This window comes from Pseudophryne corroboree, chromosome 10 (genome assembly GCF_028390025.1).
Source record: "Pseudophryne corroboree isolate aPseCor3 chromosome 10, aPseCor3.hap2, whole genome shotgun sequence".
Lineage (NCBI taxonomy): Eukaryota > Metazoa > Chordata > Amphibia > Anura > Myobatrachidae > Pseudophryne > Pseudophryne corroboree.
The window spans coordinates 191,649,028-191,672,034 of NC_086453.1; the positions used below are offsets into that span (position 1 = coordinate 191,649,028).

Genomic DNA, 23,007 nt, shown 5'->3' on the forward strand with positions numbered 1-23,007 from the left:
CATCTGCGTCTGCCATCTGAGGTAGCGGGCGTTTTAGAGCCCCTGATGGCCTTTGAGACACCTGGGCAGGCACGAGCTGAGAAGCTGGCTGTCCCGCATTTGGCATGTCGTCAATTTTTTTGTGTAAGGAGTCAACACTCGCACGTAATTCCTTCCATAAAACCATCCACTCAGGTGTCTGCCCCGCAGGGGTTGACATCACTTCTATAGGCATCTGCTCCGCCTCCACATAATTTTCCTCCTCAAACATGTCGACACAGCCGTACCGACACACCGCACACACACCGGGAATGCTCTAACAGAGGACAGGACCCCACAGAAGCCCTTTGGGGAGACAGAGAGAGAGTATGCCAGCACACACCAGAGCGCTATATAATGCAGGGACTAACTGAATTATGTCCCCTATAGCTGCTATAATATTTACTGCGCCTAAATTTAGTGCCCCCCCTCTCTTTTTTACCCTTTTCTGTAGTGTAGACTGCAGGGGAGAGCCAGGGAGCTTCCTTCCAGCGGAACTGTGAGGGAAAAATGGCGCCAGAGTGCTGAGAGAGATAGCTCCGCCCCTTTTTCGCGGACTATTCTCCCGCTTTTTTAAGGATTCTGGCAGGGGTAATTATCACATATATAGCCTCTGGGGCTATATATTGTGATTGTTTTGCCAGCCAAGGTGTTTTTATTGCTGCTCAGGGCGCCCCCCCCCCAGCGCACTGCACCCTCAGTGACCGGAGTGTGAAGTGTGTATGAGAAGCAATGGCGCACAGCTGCAGTGCTGTGCGCTACCTTGGTGAAGACAGAAGTCTTCATGCCGCCGATTTTCCGGACTTCTTCTTGCTTCTGGCTCTGTAAGGGGGACGGCGGCGCGGCTCCGGGACCGAACACCAAGGCCAGTTCCATGCGGTCGATCCCTCTGGAGCTAATGGTGTCCAGTAGCCTAAGAAGCCCAAGCTAGCTGCAAGCAGGTAGGTTCGCTTCTTCTCCCCTTAGTCCCTCGTTGCAGTGAGCCTGTTGCCAGCAGGTCTCACTGTAAAATAAAAAACCTAAAATATACTTTCTTTCTAAGAGCTCAGGAGAGCCCCTAGTGTGCATCCAGCTCGGCCGGGCACAAAAATCTAACTGAGGCTTGGAGGAGGGTCATATTGGGAGGAGCCAGTGCACACCAGGTAGTCTAAAAGCTTTCTTTTAGTTGTGCCCAGACTCCTGCGGAGCCGCTATTCCCCATGGTCCTTTCGGAGTTCCCAGCATCCACTAGGACGTTAGAGAAAACACATATAATGTAGATTACAGGCAACAAAAATATTATTATGAAACTGTGAGTTGTAGTTCAACAACAGTTGACTTTCTAAGGATAGTGTTAAGGGATGTATCTTATACGCTTTATTTCCTTCCCCTACTATTTGTGCTAATAGAAGCACCTACCTAAATACTAGACATTTCTAGGTACAATCCATCATCTCTGTGTTTACCCTACATTCTGGTGAAATAAACAGAGACAATTCCCTCTGTCCCTGTGTCATACAGCCGTTATTACTTTTGACAATGCCAGAGCATAGCATCCAATCTTTACAGTACCCTGCCCCATCCTAGGTAAACACTCCACCTGTCATAAGGGGGGTACTGATGGGAGAGATGTTTGCTGAGGGGGGGGGGGGGGGGCAGGGGGGCCGCTCACTTCACACAGCGCTGAAGTGAGCGACCCGCTAGATTGAGCCTGTATGCAGGCTCAATCTAGCACCGGCTATAGCGCTGGGGGGCATACACAGGACAGATCCCTGCTTAAAACCTAAGCAATCTACTCAGATTGCTTAGATTTTAAGCACAGATCTCTCCGTGTTTGCCCCCCTATAGACTCATTTCCCACCACCACATTGTCTCAGCTTGTTCCCCACTCATCTGGTGTCTTAGTTTTCACAAGCAGGGCCCTCTCTTCCTCACATCTACTGTCCTCACCTTTCTTATTGGCAAGATATTTCTATGTTCTGCTTAGTGTATTGGGTTTTTATGATACTTGTTTGTTCTCTTGCTCCTATATGAATTTGTATAATAACTGGTAAGCTTCCATGTCATTTGCTGTTTTCAGTATTGCTGACAGTGTTATGGAATCTGTGGCACCTCGTTACTAAATGTTGATGATGATGATGATGATGATGATAGCATAAAGCAGCAGTCGGCAGTTTTCTTTCTGCCAGATGAGATAAGCAATTTACCTGGACCGCCAAGGGAAAGAACTTACAGCTGAGTAGACATTACATGACAGGAAATATGTTCTGTATCTAACGACCTGTGCTCTCAAGGTAGGCACTTCTATTAGCACATAATGATTAGAGAATGCTGAATGCAATTCAAGAGTTTTGCAAAAAAGTGATCATGTCATTTAAAATGCCTTGACACTTATCCATAACTAGTTACCAGCCTGTGAAAATGACGTAACAACATAACTGTAATGTCAGCGCCGGCGGCTGTGCGCGCCCGAACGAAGCAACACTTGAATTGCTCCATCGGGCGTCATCTAGTGGCTGCCGATGCGCACAACACATGAATTGCCCCATAGAGGTGAGGAACAGCATTAGCCTTTTATTATATAGGATGTATCTGTATAGAGTTCTTATGTTTACAGTGTTCACGTGGGTTTCTTCCGGTTGCTCCAGATTCCTACCTAACGCCAAAAGATATACAGATAGATTTTCTGATATGTGTGTGTGTGTGTCCATGTGGTAAGCCAACTTTAAGTACAAATATACAGAATTAATGTCAAACACAAACATACACCAATTACCTCTGCCATTTTAGGGTTCCATCCACCATGCCCCTCTTGCATCTCCCGTAAAATTTCAACATCTAATAGGCATTTCACTTTGTCACCATGCTGGAACGGATGCCGTTCAGAACTTTCTTTCCTTTGTATCTCTGCTGGTTTACCTAAAATTATAGTAAAATGTAACCTAAATTGGGCCAAAAAAACAAACAAACACTGAAATTGCTGTCTAAATTGGCAAATTTGCTTAATACAGACCCATAACTGGTACCAAAATGAGCATCATACCTGAAATACATACATTCAAAATCAGATGGAACATTTTTGGCCATGATCATAAGAATGGCTGATAGATGATATGACCATTATCTACAGACACATGCAATATTATAAAGATGATTGGGAACCGGTCACCTGAGTTGAGCACTTATTGCTGACAAAGAGAATGGTGTTGACTCCATACAGATCTGCTCTCAGGGGTCACAAAGGTATGTTATGATGTATATGTACCAACATTTAACAGAATTTGTCCAGGTATGAATCCTATGAGATAATTTCTCAGTGGTAATAGAGGACAGAAAAGAAGACTCTTTTTTAGGGGCACTCTTCATTTATGATTTATTAAAAATATTACATTTTATTGATATGCATTAAAAAAGGGGATTTAGGTGTCCCGTTTTGAGTTCACAGACAATACAAACATTTAACAATAATTAGACACAGAAAATGGAATCCCAATCAGTCATTTCAAGATGAAACAAATGTATGATACTCATCCAGTTGCTGATGTTCCTGGAGTCAGGTCCGGTGCATAAGGTCCTAGACCCCCAAAAAGAGGGACATGGTGTTTCGCCTGATGAGGCTTGTCCACCCAGAACCATATAAGTCTTTGCCTCCTCCAAACATAAATATATCTACATTACTACTACTCACTACTTTGAGGTTATGTTAAAAAATATAGCCACATGTAATATTGTTAAATGTTTGTATTGTCTGTGAAATCAAAACGGGACACCTAAATCCTCTTTTTAATGCATATCAATAAAATGTAATATTTTTAATAAATTATAAATAAAGAGTGCCCCTAAAACCACTTATTCTAGACTCCAAGGGTTATGTACTAGCAGCAAGGCTCAGGTGCTCTCAGAAAATGTAATTATATGCAAAGGAAACCAGTTTTTATTACCCACTAGCGTATGCTCGCGGCTTTGCTCGCATGGATTTTGGTTATTGTTTAGTGGAACTAATTTTACAAAGACAGTAGTGTCATCTAATATTGTGATGTATATTTTAAATTGTACACATTGATCACAAAATTTCTTTGTAAACAATATTTGCAGTTTTTCCTTCAGGGATTAACACAAAAAGATACTTGGGGCTACTAACTCATGAGCAAGCCACGTAAAGCTGCCCATGGGAGAAGCAGGTGGTCCTAAGAGCTACGCCTGCAGCCCTACTTAACCTAACACCGAAAGGTTGCAAGTAACATGACCTTCGACTCTATTATATATATCAACTCGCATTGTGCGTAACCATAACGTGTAGTATTAGTATTGGTGCGCCATTTACTGGATTGACGTGTAAACTGGAAGTTTAGGAGTCAAGATAACCTGCCTGATTAGTGATTGATACATAGTTGGATTTTCATGCGAAATACAGTAGATCTTGTATATCAATATTATTTATGTATTTATAATAAGATTTTACTTACCGATAAATCTATTTCTCGTAGTCCGTAGTGGATGCTGGGGACTCCGTCAGGACCATGGGGATTAGCGGCTCCGCAGGAGACAGGGCACAAAAATAAAGCTTTAGGATCAGGTGGTGTGCACTGGCTCCTCCCCCCATGACCCTCCTCCAAGCCTCAGTTAGGATACTGTGCCCGGACGAGCGTACACAATAAGGAAGGATTTTGAATCCCGGGTAAGACTCATACCAGCCACACCAATCACACCGTACAACTTGTGATCTGAACCCAGTTAACAGTATGACAACGTAGGAGCCTCTGAACAGACGGCTCACAACAAGAACAACCCGATTTTTTTGTAACAATAACTATGTACAAGTATTGCAGACAATCCGCACTTGGGATGGGCGCCCAGCATCCACTACGGACTACGAGAAATAGATTTATCGGTAAGTAAAATCTTATTTTCTCTAACGTCCTAGTGGATGCTGGGGACTCCGTCAGGACCATGGGGATTATACCAAAGCTCCCAAACGGGCGGGAGAGTGCGGATGACTCTGCAGCACCGAATGAGAGAACTCCAGGTCCTCTTTAGCCAGGGTATCAAATTTGTAGAATTTTACAAACGTGTTCTCCCCCGACCACGTAGCTGCTCGGCAGAGTTGTAATGCCGAGACCCCTCGGGCAGCCGCCCAGGATGAGCCCACCTTCCTTGTGGAATGGGCCTTGACAGATTTAGGCTGTGGCAGGCCTGCCACAGAATGTGCAAGTTGAATTGTGCTACAAATCCAACGAGCAATCGTCTGCTTAGAAGCAGGAGCACCCAGCTTGTTGGGTGCATACAGTATAAACAGCGAGTCAGATTTTCTGACTCCAGCCGTCCTTGAAATATATATTTTCAATGCCCTGACAACGTCCAGCAACTTGGAATCCTCCAAATCGCTAGTAGCCGCAGGCACCACAATAGGCTGGTTCAGGTGAAACGCTGACACCACCTTAGGCAGAAAATGAGGACGCGTCCGCAGTTCTGCCCTGTCCGAATGGAAAATCAGATATGGGCTTTTATACGATAAAGCCGCCAATTCTGACACTCTCCTGGCTGAAGCCAGGGCCAGTAGCATGGTTACTTTCCATGTAAGATATTTCAAATCCGCCGATTTGAGTGGCTCAAACCAATGGGATTTGAGAAAATCCAAAACTACATTAAGGTCCCACGGAGCCACTGGGGGCACAACCGGGGGCTGTATATGTAGTACTCCTTTTACAAAAGTCTGGACTTCAGGAACTGAAGCCAATTCTTTCAGGAAGAAAATCGACAGGGCCGAAATTTGAACCTTAATGGACCCCAACTTGAGGCCCATAGACAATCCTGTTTGCAGGAAATGTAGGAATCGACCCAATTGAAATTCCTCCGTGGGGGCCTTCCTGGCCTCACACCACGCAACATATTTTCTCCAAGTGATAATGTTGTGCAGTCACCTCCTTCCTGGCTTTAACCAGTGTAGGAATGACCTCTTCCGGAATGCCTTTTTCCCTTAGAATTCGGCGTTCAACCGCCACGCCGTCAAACGCAGCCGCGGTAAGTCTTGGAATAGACACGGTCCCTGCTGAATCAGGTCCCGTCTTAGAGGTAGAGGCCACGGATTTTCCGTGAGCATCTCCTGAAGTTCCGGGTACCAAGTTCTTCTTGGCCAATCCGGAGCCACGAGTATCGTTCTTACTCCCCTTTGCCGTATAATTCTCAGTACTTTGGGTATGAGAGGCAGAGGAGGAAACACATACACTGACTGGAACACCCACGGTGTTACCACAGCGTCCACAGCTATTGCCTGAGGGTCTCTTGACCTGGCGCAATACCTGTCCAGTTTTTTGTTGAGGCGAGACGCCATCATATCCACCTTTGGTTTTTCCCAACGGTTCACAATCATGTGGAAGACTTCTGGATGAAGTCCCCACTCTCCCGGGTGTAGATCGTGTCTGCTGAGGAAGTCTGCTTCCCAGTTGTCCACTCCCGGAATGAACACTGCTGACAGTGCTATCACATGATCTTCCGCCCAGCGAAGAATCCTTGCAGCTTCTGCCATTGCTCTCCTGCTTCTTGTGCCGCCCTGTCTGTTTACGTGGGCGACTGCCGTGATGTTGTCCGACTGGATCAACACCGGCTGACCCTGAAGCAGGGGTTTTGCCAGGCTTAGAGCATTGCAAATCGCTCTTAGCTCCAGTATATTTATGTGAAGAGACATCTCCAGGCTTGACCATACTCCCTGGAAGTTTCTTCCCTGTGTGACCGCTCCCCAGCCTCTCAGACTGGCATCCGTGGTCACCAGGACCCAGTCCTGTATGCCGAATCTGCGGCCTTCTAACAGATGAGCACTCTGCAACCACCACAGAAGAGACACCCTTGTCCGTGGCGATAAGGTTATCCGCTGATGCATCTGCAGATGCGACCCGGACCATTTGTCCAGCAGATCCCACTGAAAAGTTCGTGCGTGGAATCTGCCGAATGGGATTGCTTCGTAAGAAGCCACCATCTTTCCCAGGACTCTTGTGCATTGATGCACAGACACTTTTCCTGGTTTTAGGAGGTTCCTGACAAGTTCGGATAACTCCTTGGCTTTCTCCTCCGGAAGAAACACCTTTTTCTGAAGCGTGTCCAGAATCATTCCCAGGAACAGCAGACGTGTTGTCGGGGTCAACTGAGATTTTGGAAAATTCAGAATCCACCCGTGTTGTTGCAGCACTACTTGGGTTAGTGCTACTCCGTCCTCCAGCTGTTCTCTGGACCTTGCCCTTATCAGGAGATCGTCCAAGTAAGGGATAATTAATACGCCTCTTCTTCGCAGAAGAATCATCATTTCGGCCATTACCTTGGTAAAGACCCGAGGTGCCGTGGACAATCCAAACGGCAGCGTCTGAAACTGATAATGACAGTTTTGCACCACGAACCTGAGGTACCCTTGATGTGAAGGGCAAATTGGGACATGCAGGTAAGCATCTTTTATGTCCAGGGACACCATAAAGTCCCCTTCTTCCAGATTCGCTATCACTGCTCTGAGTGATTCCATCTTGAACTTGAATTTTTGTATGTACAGGTTCAAAGATTTCAGATTTAGAATAGGTCTTACCGAGCCGTCCGGCTTCGGTACCACAAATAGCGTGGAGTAATACCCCTTTCCCTGTTGTAGGAGGGGTACCTTGACTATCACCTGCTGAGAAAACAGCTTGTGAATGGCTTCCAATACCGTCGCCCTGTCTGAGGGAGACGTTGGCAAAGCAGACTTTAGGAACCGGCGAGGGGGAGACTTCTCGAATTCCAACCTGTAACCCTGAGATACTACCTGCAGGATCCAGGGGTCCACCTGTGAGCAAGCCCACTGCGCGCTGAAATTCTTGAGTCGACCCCCCACCGTTCCTGAGTCCGCTTGTAAAGCCCCAGCGTCATGCTGAGGGCTTTGCAGAACCCGCGGAGGGCTTCTGTTCCTGGGAAGGAGCTGCTTGCTGCCCTCTCTTACCCTTTCCTCTGCCTCGGGGCAGATATGACTGTCCTTTTGCCCGCTTGTTCTTATAGGACCGAAAGGACTGCGGCTGAAAAGACGGTGTCTTTTTCTGTTGGGAGGGGGTCTGAGGTAAAAAGGTGGATTTCCCGGCAGTTGCCGTGGCCACCAAATCCGATAGACCGACGCCAAATAATTCCTCCCCTTTATACGGCAATACTTCCATATGCCGTTTGGAATCCGCATCACCTGACCACTGTCGTGTCCATAAACTTCTTCTGGCAGATATGGACATCGCACTTACTCTCGATGCCAGAGTGCAAATATCCCTCTGAGCATCTCGCATATAAAGAAAAGCATCCTTTAATTGCTCTAAAGTCTGTAAAATACTGTCCCTATCCAGGGTATCAATATTTTCAGTCAGGGAATCCGACCAGACCACTCCAGCACTGCACATCTAGGCTGAGGCGATGGCTGGTCGCAGTATAACACCAGTATGTGTGTATATACTTTTTAGAGTAGTTTCCAGCCTCCTATCAGCTGGATCCTTGAGGGCGGCCGTATCAGGAGACGGTAACGCCACTTGTTTTGATAAGCGTGTGAGCGCCTTATCCACCTTAGGGGGTGTTTCCCAGCGCGCCCTAACCTCTGGCGGGAAAGGGTATAATGCCAATAACTTTTTTGAAATTAGCCCTTTTCTATCTGGGTTAACCCACGCTTCATCACATACATCATTCAATTCCTCTGATTCAGGAAAAACTACAGGTAGTTTTTTCACCCCCCACATAATACCCCTTTTTGTGGTACTTGTAGTATCAGAGATATGCAAAGCCTCCTTCATTGCCGTGATCATATAACGTGTGGCCCTACTGGAAAATACGTTTGTTTCTTCACCGTCGACACTAGATTCAGTGTCCGTGTCTGGGTCTGTATCGACCGACTGAGGTAAAGGGCGTTTTACAGCCCCTGACGGTGTCTGAGACGCCTGGGCAGGTACCAACTGGTTTGACGGCCGTCTCATGTCGTCAACTGATTTTTGTAATGTGCTGACATTATCACATAATTCCGTAAACAAAGCCATCCATTCCGGTGTCGACTCCCTAGGGGGTGACATCACCATTACCGGCAATTGCTCTGCCTCCACACCAACATCGTCCTCATACATGTCGACACACACGTACCGACACACAGCAGACACACAGGGAATGCTCTATTGAAGACAGGACCCCACTAGCCCTTTGGGGAGACAGAGGGAGAGTTTGCCAGCACACACCCAAGCGCTATAATATATATGGGAACAACCCTATATAAGTGTTGTATCCTTATAGCAGCTTAAATATAGTAATATCGCCAAAAAAGTGCCCCCCCTCTCTGTTTTACCCTGTTTCTGTAGTGCAGTGCAGGGGAGAGTCCTGGGAGCCTTCCTCACAGCGGAGCTGAGCAGGAAAATGGCGCTGTGTGCTGAGGAGAATAAGCCCCGCCCCCTATTTCGGCGGGCTCTTCTCCGGAGTCTGTGAGATCTGGCAGGGGTTAAATACATCCATATAGCCTCAAGGGCTATATGTGATGTATTTTTAGCCATAAAAAGGTATTATACATTGCTGCCCAGGGCGCCCCCCCAACGCCCTGCACCCTCCGTGACCGCTGTGTGAAGTGTGCTGACAACAATGGCGCACAGCTGCAGTGCTGTGCGCTACCTCAGGAAGACTGAAAAGTCTTCTGCCGCCTGCTTCTGGACCTCTTCCAACTTCGGCATCTGCAAGGGGGGTCGGCGGCGCGGCTCCGGGACGAACCCCATGGTGAGACCTGTGTTCCGACTCCCTCTGGAGCTAATGGTGTCCAGTAGCCTAAGAAGCCAATCCATCCTGCACGCAGGTGAGTTCACTTCTCTCCCCTAAGTCCCTCGATGCAGTGAGCCTGTTGCCAGCAGGACTCACTGAAAATAAAAAACCTAAAAAACTTTTTCTAAGCAGCTCTTTAGGAGAGCCACCTAGATTGCACCCTGCTCGGACGGGCACAAAAACCTAACTGAGGCTTGGAGGAGGGTCATGGGGGGAGGAGCCAGTGCACACCACCTGATCCTAAAGCTTTATTTTTGTGCCCTGTCTCCTGCGGAGCCGCTAATCCCCATGGTCCTGACGGAGTCCCCAGCATCCACTAGGACGTTAGAGAAATATACATACATATATAACTCTTTGCGTTCGAGGTGTGCAATATATGCATATATTGCTCCTGCGACTTTATACAGTCATTTTAGACTTGAGGAGCCTGCACACAGCATCCGTCGAGTATCAAGCGTCTGGTTTTTCCTTTTTTGCTCCTCTTCCTGATGTCACATTGACATCATACATACCTCAGTTTCTTGCTAGGTCACTAAGCTATACAATACTGAAAATGGGATCCAACTTCATCAAGTTTTTTGTTTGTCTCCATAGTTATTAAACAGTTAATATTTCTAAAAAATGCTATGTACAGACACAAACCTTACAGTTTTATTATATGTATAGATAAAAGCAGTTTGTTTTACAGTTAGAAAAAGGCATTGGGCCTAATTCAGGCCTGACCGCAGCAGCAAAATCTTTCTTTAATGGGCAAAACCATGTGCAGTGCAGGTGGAGCAGATATTACATGTGCAGAGAGTCTAAATTGCAGCCACTATTTACCCTGCACAGAAACAAACAATGTAACCCACCCAAATCTAACTCTCTCTGCACATGTTACATTTATTCCACCTGCAGTGCACATGGTTTTGCCCATTAAAGAAAGATTTTGATCCTGTGATTAGGTCTGAATTAGTACCTTTGTTTTTATGTGCTAAATCAAACACCTCCAAAAGTGCACGTTCTTTATCCCATGAAATGTACACATATTATCTAGTAACACAGTCTAACTTTTGCATAAGGCTAGGTGCACTGATGTGTTTCAGCCAAGAATGTTTTGGACTACTCTCCCATTAGAAGTTATAAACTTCAGCATCCCCAACAAACACTAGCAACATAACCCACAGGTAAATGTGAGAGGATCAAGTGCACAGACACAAAGACCTTGATCTACTATTTCTCCCTTTTCCAACCAATTCCACCACCCAAGTGGTGTCAACTTGAAAACACAGGCCTGACTTGTACGTGGCCAGCATTACAGAAATAATTAAGCCTGTGAAATGCTTCTCTAAATCAGGGGCACCTGGACTGCTTACTTTAATCGCTACCCTTTGTTTTCCTGAATCTGGATCCTCTGTAATATATTTGACCCTGGAGCTAATGTTATGTGTCATCGCCCTCTTCCCTCCTTTTCCTCCTCTGGCATCCTTTAACCCAAATAATGTGCTCTCATTACACCAATTGTCTTATTATTCTTTTAAACTCTTCTTTGGTTGTACTGTGTCTTAAGCTATTATTTTTACCTTTATATATTTCTGTGCATTTGCTGTACCTATGAATCTGTGCTAAAATTACTTTTAAATAAAATATGTGAAAATTACTTTTTATTTGTACAATAAGTTTTTCATACCAAGCTTAGGTAAGTGATCCCTGTAATAATGTCCTCCAGGGGTATCGGCAATGCATTTCAGATCTACTTTCCCCTTGTGACCAACTCTGTAAACATTAGTGGTTCCGTCTGCCCATGTCACACTTGCCACGCTTCGTCCAGTCTCTACATCCCAGCCACGAATATCAACAACTCGGCCGACCTTAGATTCCCCACCTAGACGTGAGAACAACATCAGATCACTGCTGCATGAAACAAAATGTGACATTTTCTCTTTGCAGACTACTCTTTTTTCTTTTAAAGCACAATAAATGTGCAGTTGCAGATATTCAATAAAAAAGTAGCTTATTATATCCTATTACATAAACTGCAAATTTGTAAGCATTAATCTAAACCTAATGTATACCTGAAATCTTTTAGCTGCTTTCCAATTATCACTCTATCTTTGTTCTCATATCTGACTCTTATAATGTACGACCAGTGGTGGTATGAAGGGCCCGCCGGGGGATAGCAATGGTAAGGGCCCATGTTTAGATGTGTGGTCAGTCTCCAGATGGGGTGTGGCCAGCCACCACATTGGTTTGCCTAACCACTGCATGTGCTGAGACCCTTAATAAATATATGTATTAAATACTGCTAGTCATGCATGATAATGTACCAGAGAGATAACAGAAATGCACTGTAGAAAATGCACCATAGTCCTGCGCAATATAAGGTAACATCAATTTTGTATAATGTATAATTCAAGTGCACAGTCTGGAACACGAACCCTAGAGGAGGGGGTTGGGGCCCCCAGTCAGGGCCCACCGGAGATTTCCATGGGAACCCTGTGGGCAAGTCCAGCCCTGTGTACAGCTCACAAAAGAACAACATATAAAACAACATTTATACAAATGTGAGATCTATATTCCCAGTTTGATCTTCTATTTCCAATAAGCTTTCATTCACATATAGTCATTCATACACTCCAAAGGCAAGTAAGCAATGGCTTCTACAAGCCACCATTTCTTGATGAAATTTAAAACAACAATCATATTAGATGCAAAACACGCCTGTTTTTGCATTTGAAATTATTGCTGTTTTAAATCCGGATGTGTCCTTATACATCTAGCCTCAATAAGTCATGCAGTGGGAGATGCCTGTGGTGAGTCAGCTGACTGGTCCCAGGCAACTCTGCTAACGCTGGCTGTCTTTTTTTGCAGAAAATGCGTCTAAATCATAACATGAAGCACAATGGAACTTGGCATGGAAAACAGCCACGGGCACTGCATCGTAGCACTTTGTATGCAGATTAATAGACTCAGACGCACACAGGCATACAAGTGTCACATATCAAATTAATCAGCACAGTCTTCAGTTGCATCCTAGTCACACTGCATTGTGACTAAGACATATTTTCGGCCAAAAGTGATGCCCAATGCTAGCAGAGTCTCACTGGACCTGGTGCGCAGAGGGGTGTTGGCACAACTACAGCAATGATGTATGAGGACACATCTGTACAAGGTCAAAGCCACCACTTAGGAAATCTAGCCTCAAGTTGAAGTTTGTCTATGTCACCATCTATCCTAACAGCAAAGAAAATTCACAGTTCAGCAATCCACCATTCATCTGATAACGCAGTGCATCTAATTACGGAGGTCATTCCGAGTTGTTCGCTCGCAAGCGGATTTTAGCAGATTTGCTCATGCTAAGCCGCCGCCTACTGGGAGTGAATCTTAGCATCTTAAAATTGCGAACGATGTATTCGCAATATTGCGATTACACACCTCGTAGCAGTTTCTGAGTAGCTCCAGACTTACTCGGCATCTGCGATCATTTCAGTGCTTGTCGTTCCTGGTTTGACGTCACAAACACACCCAGCGTTCGCCCAGACACTCCTCCGTTTCTCCGGCCACTCCTGCGTTTTTTCCGGAAACGGTAGCGTTTTTTCCCACACGCCCATAAAACGGCCTGTTTCCGCCCAGTAACACCCATTTCCTGTCAATCACATTACGATCGCCAGAACGATGAAAAAGCCGTGAGTAAAATTACTAAGTGCATAGCAAATTTACTTGGCGCAGTCGCAGTGCGAACATTGCGCATGCGCATTAAGCGGAAAATCGCTGCGATGCGAAGATTTTTACCGAGCGAACAACTCGGAATGAGGGCCTACATACGCTTGCATACAAGTCCTAGTTTACAACTCAATCCGTACTCAAGTCTGAATTACATAACTGGAGTCTACAGGCACAAAAACACTATGGGCTGGATGTAATGCCACCCAAGTTTAGCGACCATGTGGGCCAGTGTTTTTCATTTGGTTGAATGTTGTGAAGTTTTTTTTCTTTACAATGGAAAGGATCCTGCGATCATCCACCACTGTTGTCTTCCATGGCTGTCCAGGCCTTTTCGTGTTACCGAGTACACCAGCACATTCTGTGACAGGGATAACTTAGGGTCTCCCTAACTCCATCCTAACAACACACATTGCAGAACTGGCACTTTGTCTCAATGGTTAAAGGGTCAAAAACCTTTTCCCAGATACAAAATATTTCAAGCCCTTGTCAGTGAATGAATAGGAGGCAGGTGTTTGTGCACCAAGGGTTGGTGTTGTTTACGAGTGCTGCAGCGAAGAACGGCTACATCTGGAGCTGACACGGATTCAATATAGTACAATACAATGGATCGTTGCACTCTGTCCCGGTGCCAGGTCTGTTAGTAATGATCGTGAACCCTGTCAGTGAATGAACTTCAGATACCAAAACTACTTACCATCCTGGTTTCCCCATTCCCAGTCTGGCCCACGCACTACCTTGGCTCCTTGGAAGATCCCTTTGAGCACTATACGGGGCAAGCCATGGCGTGGTGTCAGCATGACTCTGCAAAAGAAAGATTGAAGTTAATGCTATAAATATTAATATAAGGCAAATGAGGCTAAGGTGCCATTTAGAACGGGCTCAGACTGGCCAGTATAGTTACAAGAACTGTTACCCATTTGTGGTCTCCAAATAACCTTAATACATTAAACACAATAAATCTAGATAATTATTTTCATTTAAATCCCCAAAGATTCCATGTTCCATTTCTATTATTATAATCTTTATACTGTAATTAACAATACAGCTGTACATCAATACAGAAGATAACATAAGATAACTATTAACAAAACAATACAGCCAAACACAGTGTGAAGGGTATGGGGGGAAGGAGATGAGAGTAAAATGGTAGAACGATTCAATACATTGCTATTTAAAACAAGTACCGTAAGTCCCCCTCCCCGCAGCATAACCCTAACCCCCCCTGCAGCCTAACCCTAATACTACTCCCACAGCCTAAACCTAACTACCCTACCTACCCCCTGCGCACAGCTTACCGTTCCGCAGGCACATCAAATCCTGCAGTTGGGATCCTTGCGCCGGGATCCATGTTGGGATCCTTGCGCTGGCATTCCGAGTAGTGTCGGATTAACAGTTATTATATATCTGCTTTTATGTTCCCTCAGTAGCATACAGTATGCTGATTCTAATAATGTAGTAGTAATGGATCATACTTTCTATAGTTACGTGGATGGCCCTGTAAGGTGGTGGGAACCTGTATCTCTGTGATGAGCACTCTGTATCATGTGGTTGTGTTGTTTGTTTTTATGTCTAGTCCCTGCACTCGGTCAGCTCCGAAGGTCCGTCTGAAACACAACCAGCGTCGCGGCAACCAGCCGGCGCTGGCGGTGTGACGTCATTTGTGACAGTCCGGAAGCGGGCAGCACGGCCGCGTCCTCGACTCAGTGGGGGCACTGGCGGGCTTCTTATCATCTATAAAGGTATGTTGTTTTACACTGTTGTTTGCTATACACCTTGACAAAGGGGCAGACGAGCCCCGAAATGTTGGGATTCAGTGTGATGTGAATACACTTTCACCATTTTAAAGTCTCTGAGTGTGCTGTTTGTTTCTATGGGGATATATACAGAGGTTCCAGAGGGCACCAGAACTATGTAACTACATCAGGGACTGAGTGCCGGTCTGACAGCACACACTATATATATATATATATATATATATATATATATATACTGCTCAAAAAAATAAAGGGAACACTTAAACAACACAATGTAACTCCAAGTCAATCACACTTCTGTGAAATCAAACTGTCCACTTAGGAAGCAACACTGATTGACAATCAATTTCACATGCTGTTATGCAAATGGAATAGACAACAGGTGGAAATTAAAGGCAATTAGCAAGACACCCCCAATAAAGGAGTTGTTCTGCAGGTGGTGACCACAGACCACTTCTCAGCTCCTATGCTTTCTGGCTGATGTTTTGGTCACTTTTGAAAGCTGGCGGTGCTTTCACTCTAGTGGTAGAATGAGACGGAGTCTACAACCCACACAATTGGCTCAGGTAATGCAGCTCATCCAGGATGGCACATCAATGCGAGCTGTGGTAAGAAGGTTTGCTGTGTCTGTCAGCGTAGTGTCCAGAGCATGGAGTCGCTACCAGGAGACAGGCCAGTATATCAGGAGACGTGGAGGAGGCTGTAGCAGGGCAACAACCCAGCAGCAGGACCGCTACCTCCGCCTTTGTGCAAGGAGGAACAGGAGGAGCACTGCCAGACCGCTGCAAAATGACCTCCAGCAAGCCACAAATGTGCATGTGTCTACTCAAACGATCAGAAACAGACTCCATGAGGGTGGTATGAGGGCCCGACGTCCACAGGTGGGGGTTGTGCTTACGACCCAACACCGTGCAGGACGTTTGGCATTTGCCAGAGAACACCAAGATTGGCAAATTCGCCACTGGCGCCCTGTGCTCTTCAAAGATGAAAGCAGGTTCTCACTGAGCACATGTGACAGAAGTGACAGAGTCTGGAGACGCCAAGGAGAACGTTCTGCTGCCTGCAACATCCTCCAGCATGACCGGTTTGGCAGTGGGTCAGTAATGGTGTGGGGTGGCATTTCTTTGGGGGGCCGCACAACCCTCCATGTGCTCGCCAGAGGCAGCCTGACTGCCATTAGGTACCGAGATGAGATCCTCAGACCCCTTGTGAGACCATATGCTGGTGCGGTTGGCCCTGGGTTCCTCCTAATGCAAGACAATGCTAGACCTCATGTGGCTGAAGTGTGTCAGCAGTTCCTGCAAGACGAAGGCATTGATGCTATGGACTGGCCCGCCCATTCCCCAGACCTGAATCTAATTGAGCACATCTGGGACATCATGTCTCGCTCCATCCACCAACGCCACATTGCACCACAGACTGTCCAGGAGTTGGCGGATGCTTTAGTCCAGGTCTGGGAGGAGATCCCTCAGGAGACCATCCGCCACCTCATCAGGAGCATGCCCAGGCGTTGTAGGGAGGTCATACAGGCACGTGGAGGCCACACCCACTACTGAGCCTCATTTTGACTTGTTTTAAGGACATTACATCAAAGTTGGATCAGCCTGTAGTGTGTTTTTCCACTTTAATTTTGAGTGTAACTCCAAATCCAGACCTCCGTGGGTTAATAAATTTGATTTCCATTGATAATTTTTGTGTGATTTTGTTGTCCGCACATTCAACTATGTAAAGAACAAAGTATTTAATAAGAATATTTTATTCATTCAGATCTAGGATGTGTTATTTTAGCGTTCCCTTTATTTTTTTGAGCAGTGTATATATATATATATATATATATATATATATTTATATAAGTCTCTGTATGAGCACTCACCGTAGACAATATTCGATTGAAGAGCTAAAATGTATTAATTACTCACAAAACATAGCCAAAGTGCATATGTGTATTGAATCTACTTTTCTGCCCAATATGGACCTTCATCGGGACCAGCAGCAGAGCAACCTGTCACCAATACAGCCACAGAGCAGAATGAACCACCATCACCAATGAACTGACTTAAATGCAGACATGGATTACCGATGAACACTTAGTGCAAGAGTGTTGTATTGTGGGATATCAAAATCCCTAAATGTGCAAAGAACAATAAATATACCCTCATATAATCATCCAGACCAATGTAACAAGCCTGGATATAACACTGTACAAAGCTCAACCTCAGGAAGCGCTCAATAGCGGACATACATCGATAAATGAAACCATTGCTGCCCGGCTGGAAGTGCTGTGCGTTCCACAGTCCTGTATGGTTCCCCCACTGAAAGCGCTCAGCAGCTGCCATACAATAATAAGTTGAGCCATTGCCACCTGGCCAGAAGTGCAATCGCAAATACCGCGACCGGAAGTTGCGTGTACACCTATTTTGTAAAGGAATGTACTGCAGTAACTAGAAATTGCAATGCACACCATAACAAACTTCAAACTAACAATATATCTCCTGCACACAAAATAGGAAGGTCCAAAACGGGAAACAGCCAAGCAACATTGGCAGAAAATAACCTCAGCATCTACACCCGACTAGAAATAGATCGCGACCCACAAACATGGAACGCAAACACCACAACTGGACATTTAATAGATGCTGATGGTTATATAAGGGAACTGTACTCATAGCTTTTACCGACTGCAAAACCAATATCTAATACACGAACAAGCTCACTCTTACCTCAAAACCCATAGGCATCCATAATGCTTATAGGTCAATATAAAATCAACAACATCAAGACCAAATGAACACATAACTTATCTTGTAGCCACAAGATGAATGACATATCATCCCAACACCAACCATAAAAAATGCATAGATATATAAATATTCATATACATAAACATATAATTACACTAAAAAATTTGGTCAATCCTGGGGGTGGAAAAAAGTCATAATAGCAAAAATTCTCATGAATAAAAAAGGGTTGTACAGGTTAAGTATCCCATATCCAAATATTCCGAAATACGGACTTTTTTGAGTAAGAGTGAAATAGTGAAACCTTTGTTTTTTGATGGCTCAATGTACATAAACTTTGTTTAATACACAAAGTTAATAAAAGTATTGTATTAAATGACCTAAAGGCTGTGTGTATAAGGTGTATATGAAACATATATGAATTGTGTTAATGTAGATACACTTTGTTCAATGCACAAAGTTACAAAAAATATTGGCTAAAATTACTTTCAGGCTGTGTGTATAAGGTGTATATGAAACATAGATGCATTCTGTGCTTAGACTTGGGTCCCATCGCCATGATATCTCATTATGGTATGCAATTATTCCAAAATACGGAAAAATCCAATATCCAAAATACCTCTGGTCCCAAGCATTTTGGATAAGGGATACTCAACCTGTATTAGCAAAAATTCTCCTGAATTTAAAAAAAAGTTTGTCATTATTTAAAAGAATAATAAATGTCCTTATTTAAAAAAAATATTATATGCATTGCCCTCGTTTAATCCACGGGAAAATATTCTATCAAGCGTAAAAAATCCACTAGGCTTCTCTTTTCCTTAATTCACTTAATCGGTCACCACCCCTGATGTTTAATGGTATGTGATCGATCAGCGTACACCTAAGGCTTGCTACAGAGTGTCCAGCCTGTAGAAAATGTTTTGCGACCAGCTTATCGGTCTGTGTAGACACAGAAACATATATATATATATATATATATATATATATATAGTACTGTGCAAAAGTTTTAGGCAGGTGTGAAGAAAATACTGGAAAGTAAGAATGCTTTCAAAAATAGAAGTGTTAATAGTTTATTTGTATTAATTAACAAAATGAAAAAGGAAATGAACAGAAGACAAAATCAAATCAATATTTGGTGTGACCACCCTGTGCATTCAAAACAGCATCCATTTTTCTAGGTACACTAGCACACAGTTTTGAAGTTGTTCTAAACATCTCAAAGAACTAACCACAGATCTTCCTTACTCAAATTCTTCTGTCTCTTCTTGTAATCCCAGACAGACTTGATGTAGAGATCAGGACTGTGTGGGAGCCATATTATCACTTCCAGGACTCCTTGCTCTTCCACAACAGGTATGTTTGTTCTACAGTACATTTAATATTGACACTTGCACTTTACTAGTCACATAAACAAAAACAGTTTGATTCTCGCACATAAAATTCAATATACAATGTTTATGTAAAGTTTATAGAAGAAGTTATTATTATTTATTTATATATTGCCACGGTGATTTTTTGGCAGCGTAGGATGCAACATACAGTAAAATCACACAATACATGGGTGTTAAAAGCCGCAGATGCAGCTCTCCATCATTGCAGGTCCCGGCCGTTGCCAGACAACCAGGACACTGCGTCAGACCTGCCGCAGTGATCGATGGTCCCATGGTTGCTAGGCAATTGGAACTCAGAGCAGCTGCGGTGTCTTCTGGTTCGACTGTTACTAAGTAGCCGGGATGCTGTGCTTGTATGTGCTGGTGCTCAGCTGTGGCTGCTTGGAGTAATGATAGTCTGGTCTCTCTGCAGCAGTGTGATTGGCCCATGCTTCTGTTATAAGGTGGTCAGTCCTGCGCTTCATTGTCGGTGATAGTTTCTTTATGGAGACTGTTTCTGGCTGTTCATTTTATGGAATCTTGTTGCTGGTGCCCTGACCATGCTTCCAGCCCAATTTCGTTCAGCTAAGTATATTACAGGTTGAGTATCCCATATCCAAATATTCAGAAATACGGAATATTCAGAAATACAGACTTTTTTCAGTGAGACTGAGATAGTGAAACCTTTGTTTTCTAATGGCTCAATGTACACAAACTTTGTTTAATACACAAAGTTATAAAAAATATTGTATTAAATGACCTTCAGGCTGTGTGTATAAGGTGTATATGAAACATAAATTAATTGTGTGTATGTGCACAAACTTTGTTTAATGCACAAAGTTATTAAAAAATAAGATTTTACTCACCGGTAAATCTATTTCTCGTAGTCCGTAGTGGATGCTGGGGACTCCGTAAGGACCATGGGGAATAGACGGGCTCCGCAGGAGACTGGGCACTCTAAAGAAAGATTTAGTACTACCTGGTGTGCACTGGCTCCTCCCTCTATGCCCCTCCTCCAGACCTCAGTTAAGGAAACTGTGCCCGGAAGAGCTGACATTACAAGGAAAGGATTTTGGAATCCAGGGTAAGACTCATACCAGCCACACCAATCACACCGTATAACTCGTGATAAACTTACCCAGTTAACAGTATGAACAACAAACAAGCATCACTCAACTGATGCCACATAACATAACCCTTTAGTAAGCAATAACTATATACACGTATTGCAGAAAGTCCGCACTTGGGACGGGCGCCCAGCATCCACTACGGACTACGAGAAATAGATTTACCGGTGAGTAAAATCTTATTTTCTCTAACGTCCTAGTGGATGCTGGGGACTCCGTAAGGACCATGGGGATTATACCAAAACTCCCAAACGGGCGGGAGAGTGCGGATGACTCTGCAGCACCGAATGGGCAAACTCAAGGTCCTCCTCAGCCAGGGTATCAAACTTGTAGAACTTTGCAAATGTGTTTGAACCCGACCAAGTAGCAGCTCGGCAAAGCTGTAATGCCGAGACCCCTCGGGCAGCCGCCCAAGAAGAGCCCACCTTTCTCGTGGAAAAGGCTTTCACTGATTTTGGATGCGGCAACCCAGCCGCAGAATGAGCCTGCTGAATCGTGCCACAGATCCAGCGAGCAATAATTTGCTTTGAAGCAGGAGCACCCAGCTTGTTGGATGCATACAGGACAAACAGCGAGTCAGTCTTCCTGACTCCAGCCGTTCTGGTCACATAAATCTTCAAAGCCCGGACTACGTCAAGCAACTTGGAATCCTCCAAGTCACCAGTAGCCGCAGGCACCACAATAGGTTGGTTCAAATGAAAGGATGACACCACCTTTGGCAGAAATTGCGGACGAGTCCGCAATTCTGCCCTATCCATATGGAAAACCAGATAGGGGCTTTTACATGGCAAAGCCGCCAATTCTGACACACGCCTAGCCGAAGCTAAGGCCAACAGGATGACCACTTTTCACCTGAGATACTTTAGCTCCACGGTCTTAAGTGGCTCACACCAGTGGGATTTCAGGAAACTCAACACCACGTTAAGATCCCAAGGTGCCACTGGTGGCACAAAAGGGGGCTGAATATGCAGCACTCCCTTAACAAACGTCTGAACCTCAGGCAGTGAAGCCAGTTCTTTTTGGAAGAAAATGGATAGGGCCGAAATCTGGACCTTTATGGACCCTAATTTCAGGCCCATAGTCACTCCTGACTGTAGGAAGTGCAGGAATCGACCCAGCTGGAATTCCTCTGTAGGGGCCTTCCTGGCCTCACACCAAGCAACATATTTTCGCCATATACGGTGATAATGCTTTGCTGTCACATCCTTCCTAGCCTTTATCAGCGTAGGAATAACTTCATCCAGAATGCCTTTTTCCGCTAGGATCCGGCGTTCAACCGCCATGCCGTCAAACGCAGCCGCGGTAAGTCTTGGAACAGACAGGGCCCTTGTTGTAACAGGTCCTGTCTGAGAGGCAGAGGCCATGGGTCCTCTGTGAGCATTTCTTGCAATTCCGGGTACCAAGTCCTTCTTGGCCAATCCGGAACAATGAGTATTGTTCTCACTCCTCTTTTTCTTACAATTCTCGGCACCTTTGGTATGAGAGGCAGAGGAGGAAACACATAGACCGACTGGAACACCCACGGTGTTACTAGTGCGTCCTCAGCTATCGCCTGAGGGTCCCTTGACCTGGCGCAATATCTTTTTAGCTTTTTGTTGAGACGGGACGCCATCATGTCCACCTGTGGCAGTTCCCATCGATTTGCAATCTGCGTGAAGACTTCTTGATGAAGTCCCCACTCTCCCGGGTGGAGGTCGTGCCTGCTGAGGAAGTCTGCTTCCCAGGTGTCCACTCCCGGAATGAACACTGCTGACAGTGCTAGTACGTGATTCTCCGCCTAACGAAGAATCCTGGTGGCTTCTGCCATTGCCACCCTGCTTCTTGTGCCGCCCTGGCGGTTTACATGGGCCACTGCCGTGATGTTGTCTGACTGAATCAGCACTGGTTGGTTTCGAAGCAGAGGCTCCGCTTGACTCAGGGCGTTGTATACGGCCCTTAGTTCCAGGATATTGATGTGCAGACAAGTCTCCTGACTTGACCACAGCCCCTGGAAGTTTCTGCCTTGAGTGACTGCCCCCCATCCTCGGAGGCTTGCATCCGTGGTCACCAGGACCCAGTCCTGTATGCCGAACCTGCGGCCCTCGAGGAGGTGAGCACTTTGCAGCCACCACAGAAGAGACACCCTGGCCCTGGAGGACAGGGTGATCAGCCGATGCATGCGGACCACTTGTCCAACAGATCCCACTGAAAGATCCTCGCATGGAACCTGCCGAAGGGAATGGCTTCGTATGACGCCACCATCTTTCCCAGGACACGCGTGCAGTGATGCACCGATACCTGTTTTGGTTTTAGGAGGCCTCTGACCAGAGTCACAAGCTCCTGAGCCTTCTCCTCCGGGAGAAACACCCTTTTCTGGTTTGTGTCCAGAATCATGCCCAGAAAGGGCAGACGCGTCGTAGGAATCAGCTGCGACTTTGGAATATTCAGAATCCAGCCGTGCTGTTGCAACACTTCCTGAGAGAGTGCTACGCTGATCAGCAACCGCTCCCTGGACCTGGCCTTTATGAGGAGATCGTCCAAGTATGGGATAATCGTAACC

General features: G+C 45.3%; 1 protein-coding gene across 3 annotated transcripts in view; it reads right to left on the reverse strand.

Moving 5' to 3' along the window:
- Positions 1–23,007, reverse strand: part of MIB2 (MIB E3 ubiquitin protein ligase 2) — a 304,417-nt gene that overhangs the window by 100,402 nt on the left and 181,008 nt on the right. For all 3 annotated transcript variants that reach the window (XM_063943004.1, XM_063943002.1, XM_063943003.1), the window contains exons 4-6: positions 14,174–14,280; positions 11,444–11,638; positions 2,774–2,916 (exon numbers count right to left, since the gene is read on the reverse strand). In XM_063943004.1, the coding sequence (XP_063799074.1) occupies positions 2,774–2,916; positions 11,444–11,638; positions 14,174–14,280 (445 nt within the window). The remainder of the gene's footprint in view (positions 1–2,773; positions 2,917–11,443; positions 11,639–14,173; positions 14,281–23,007) is intronic.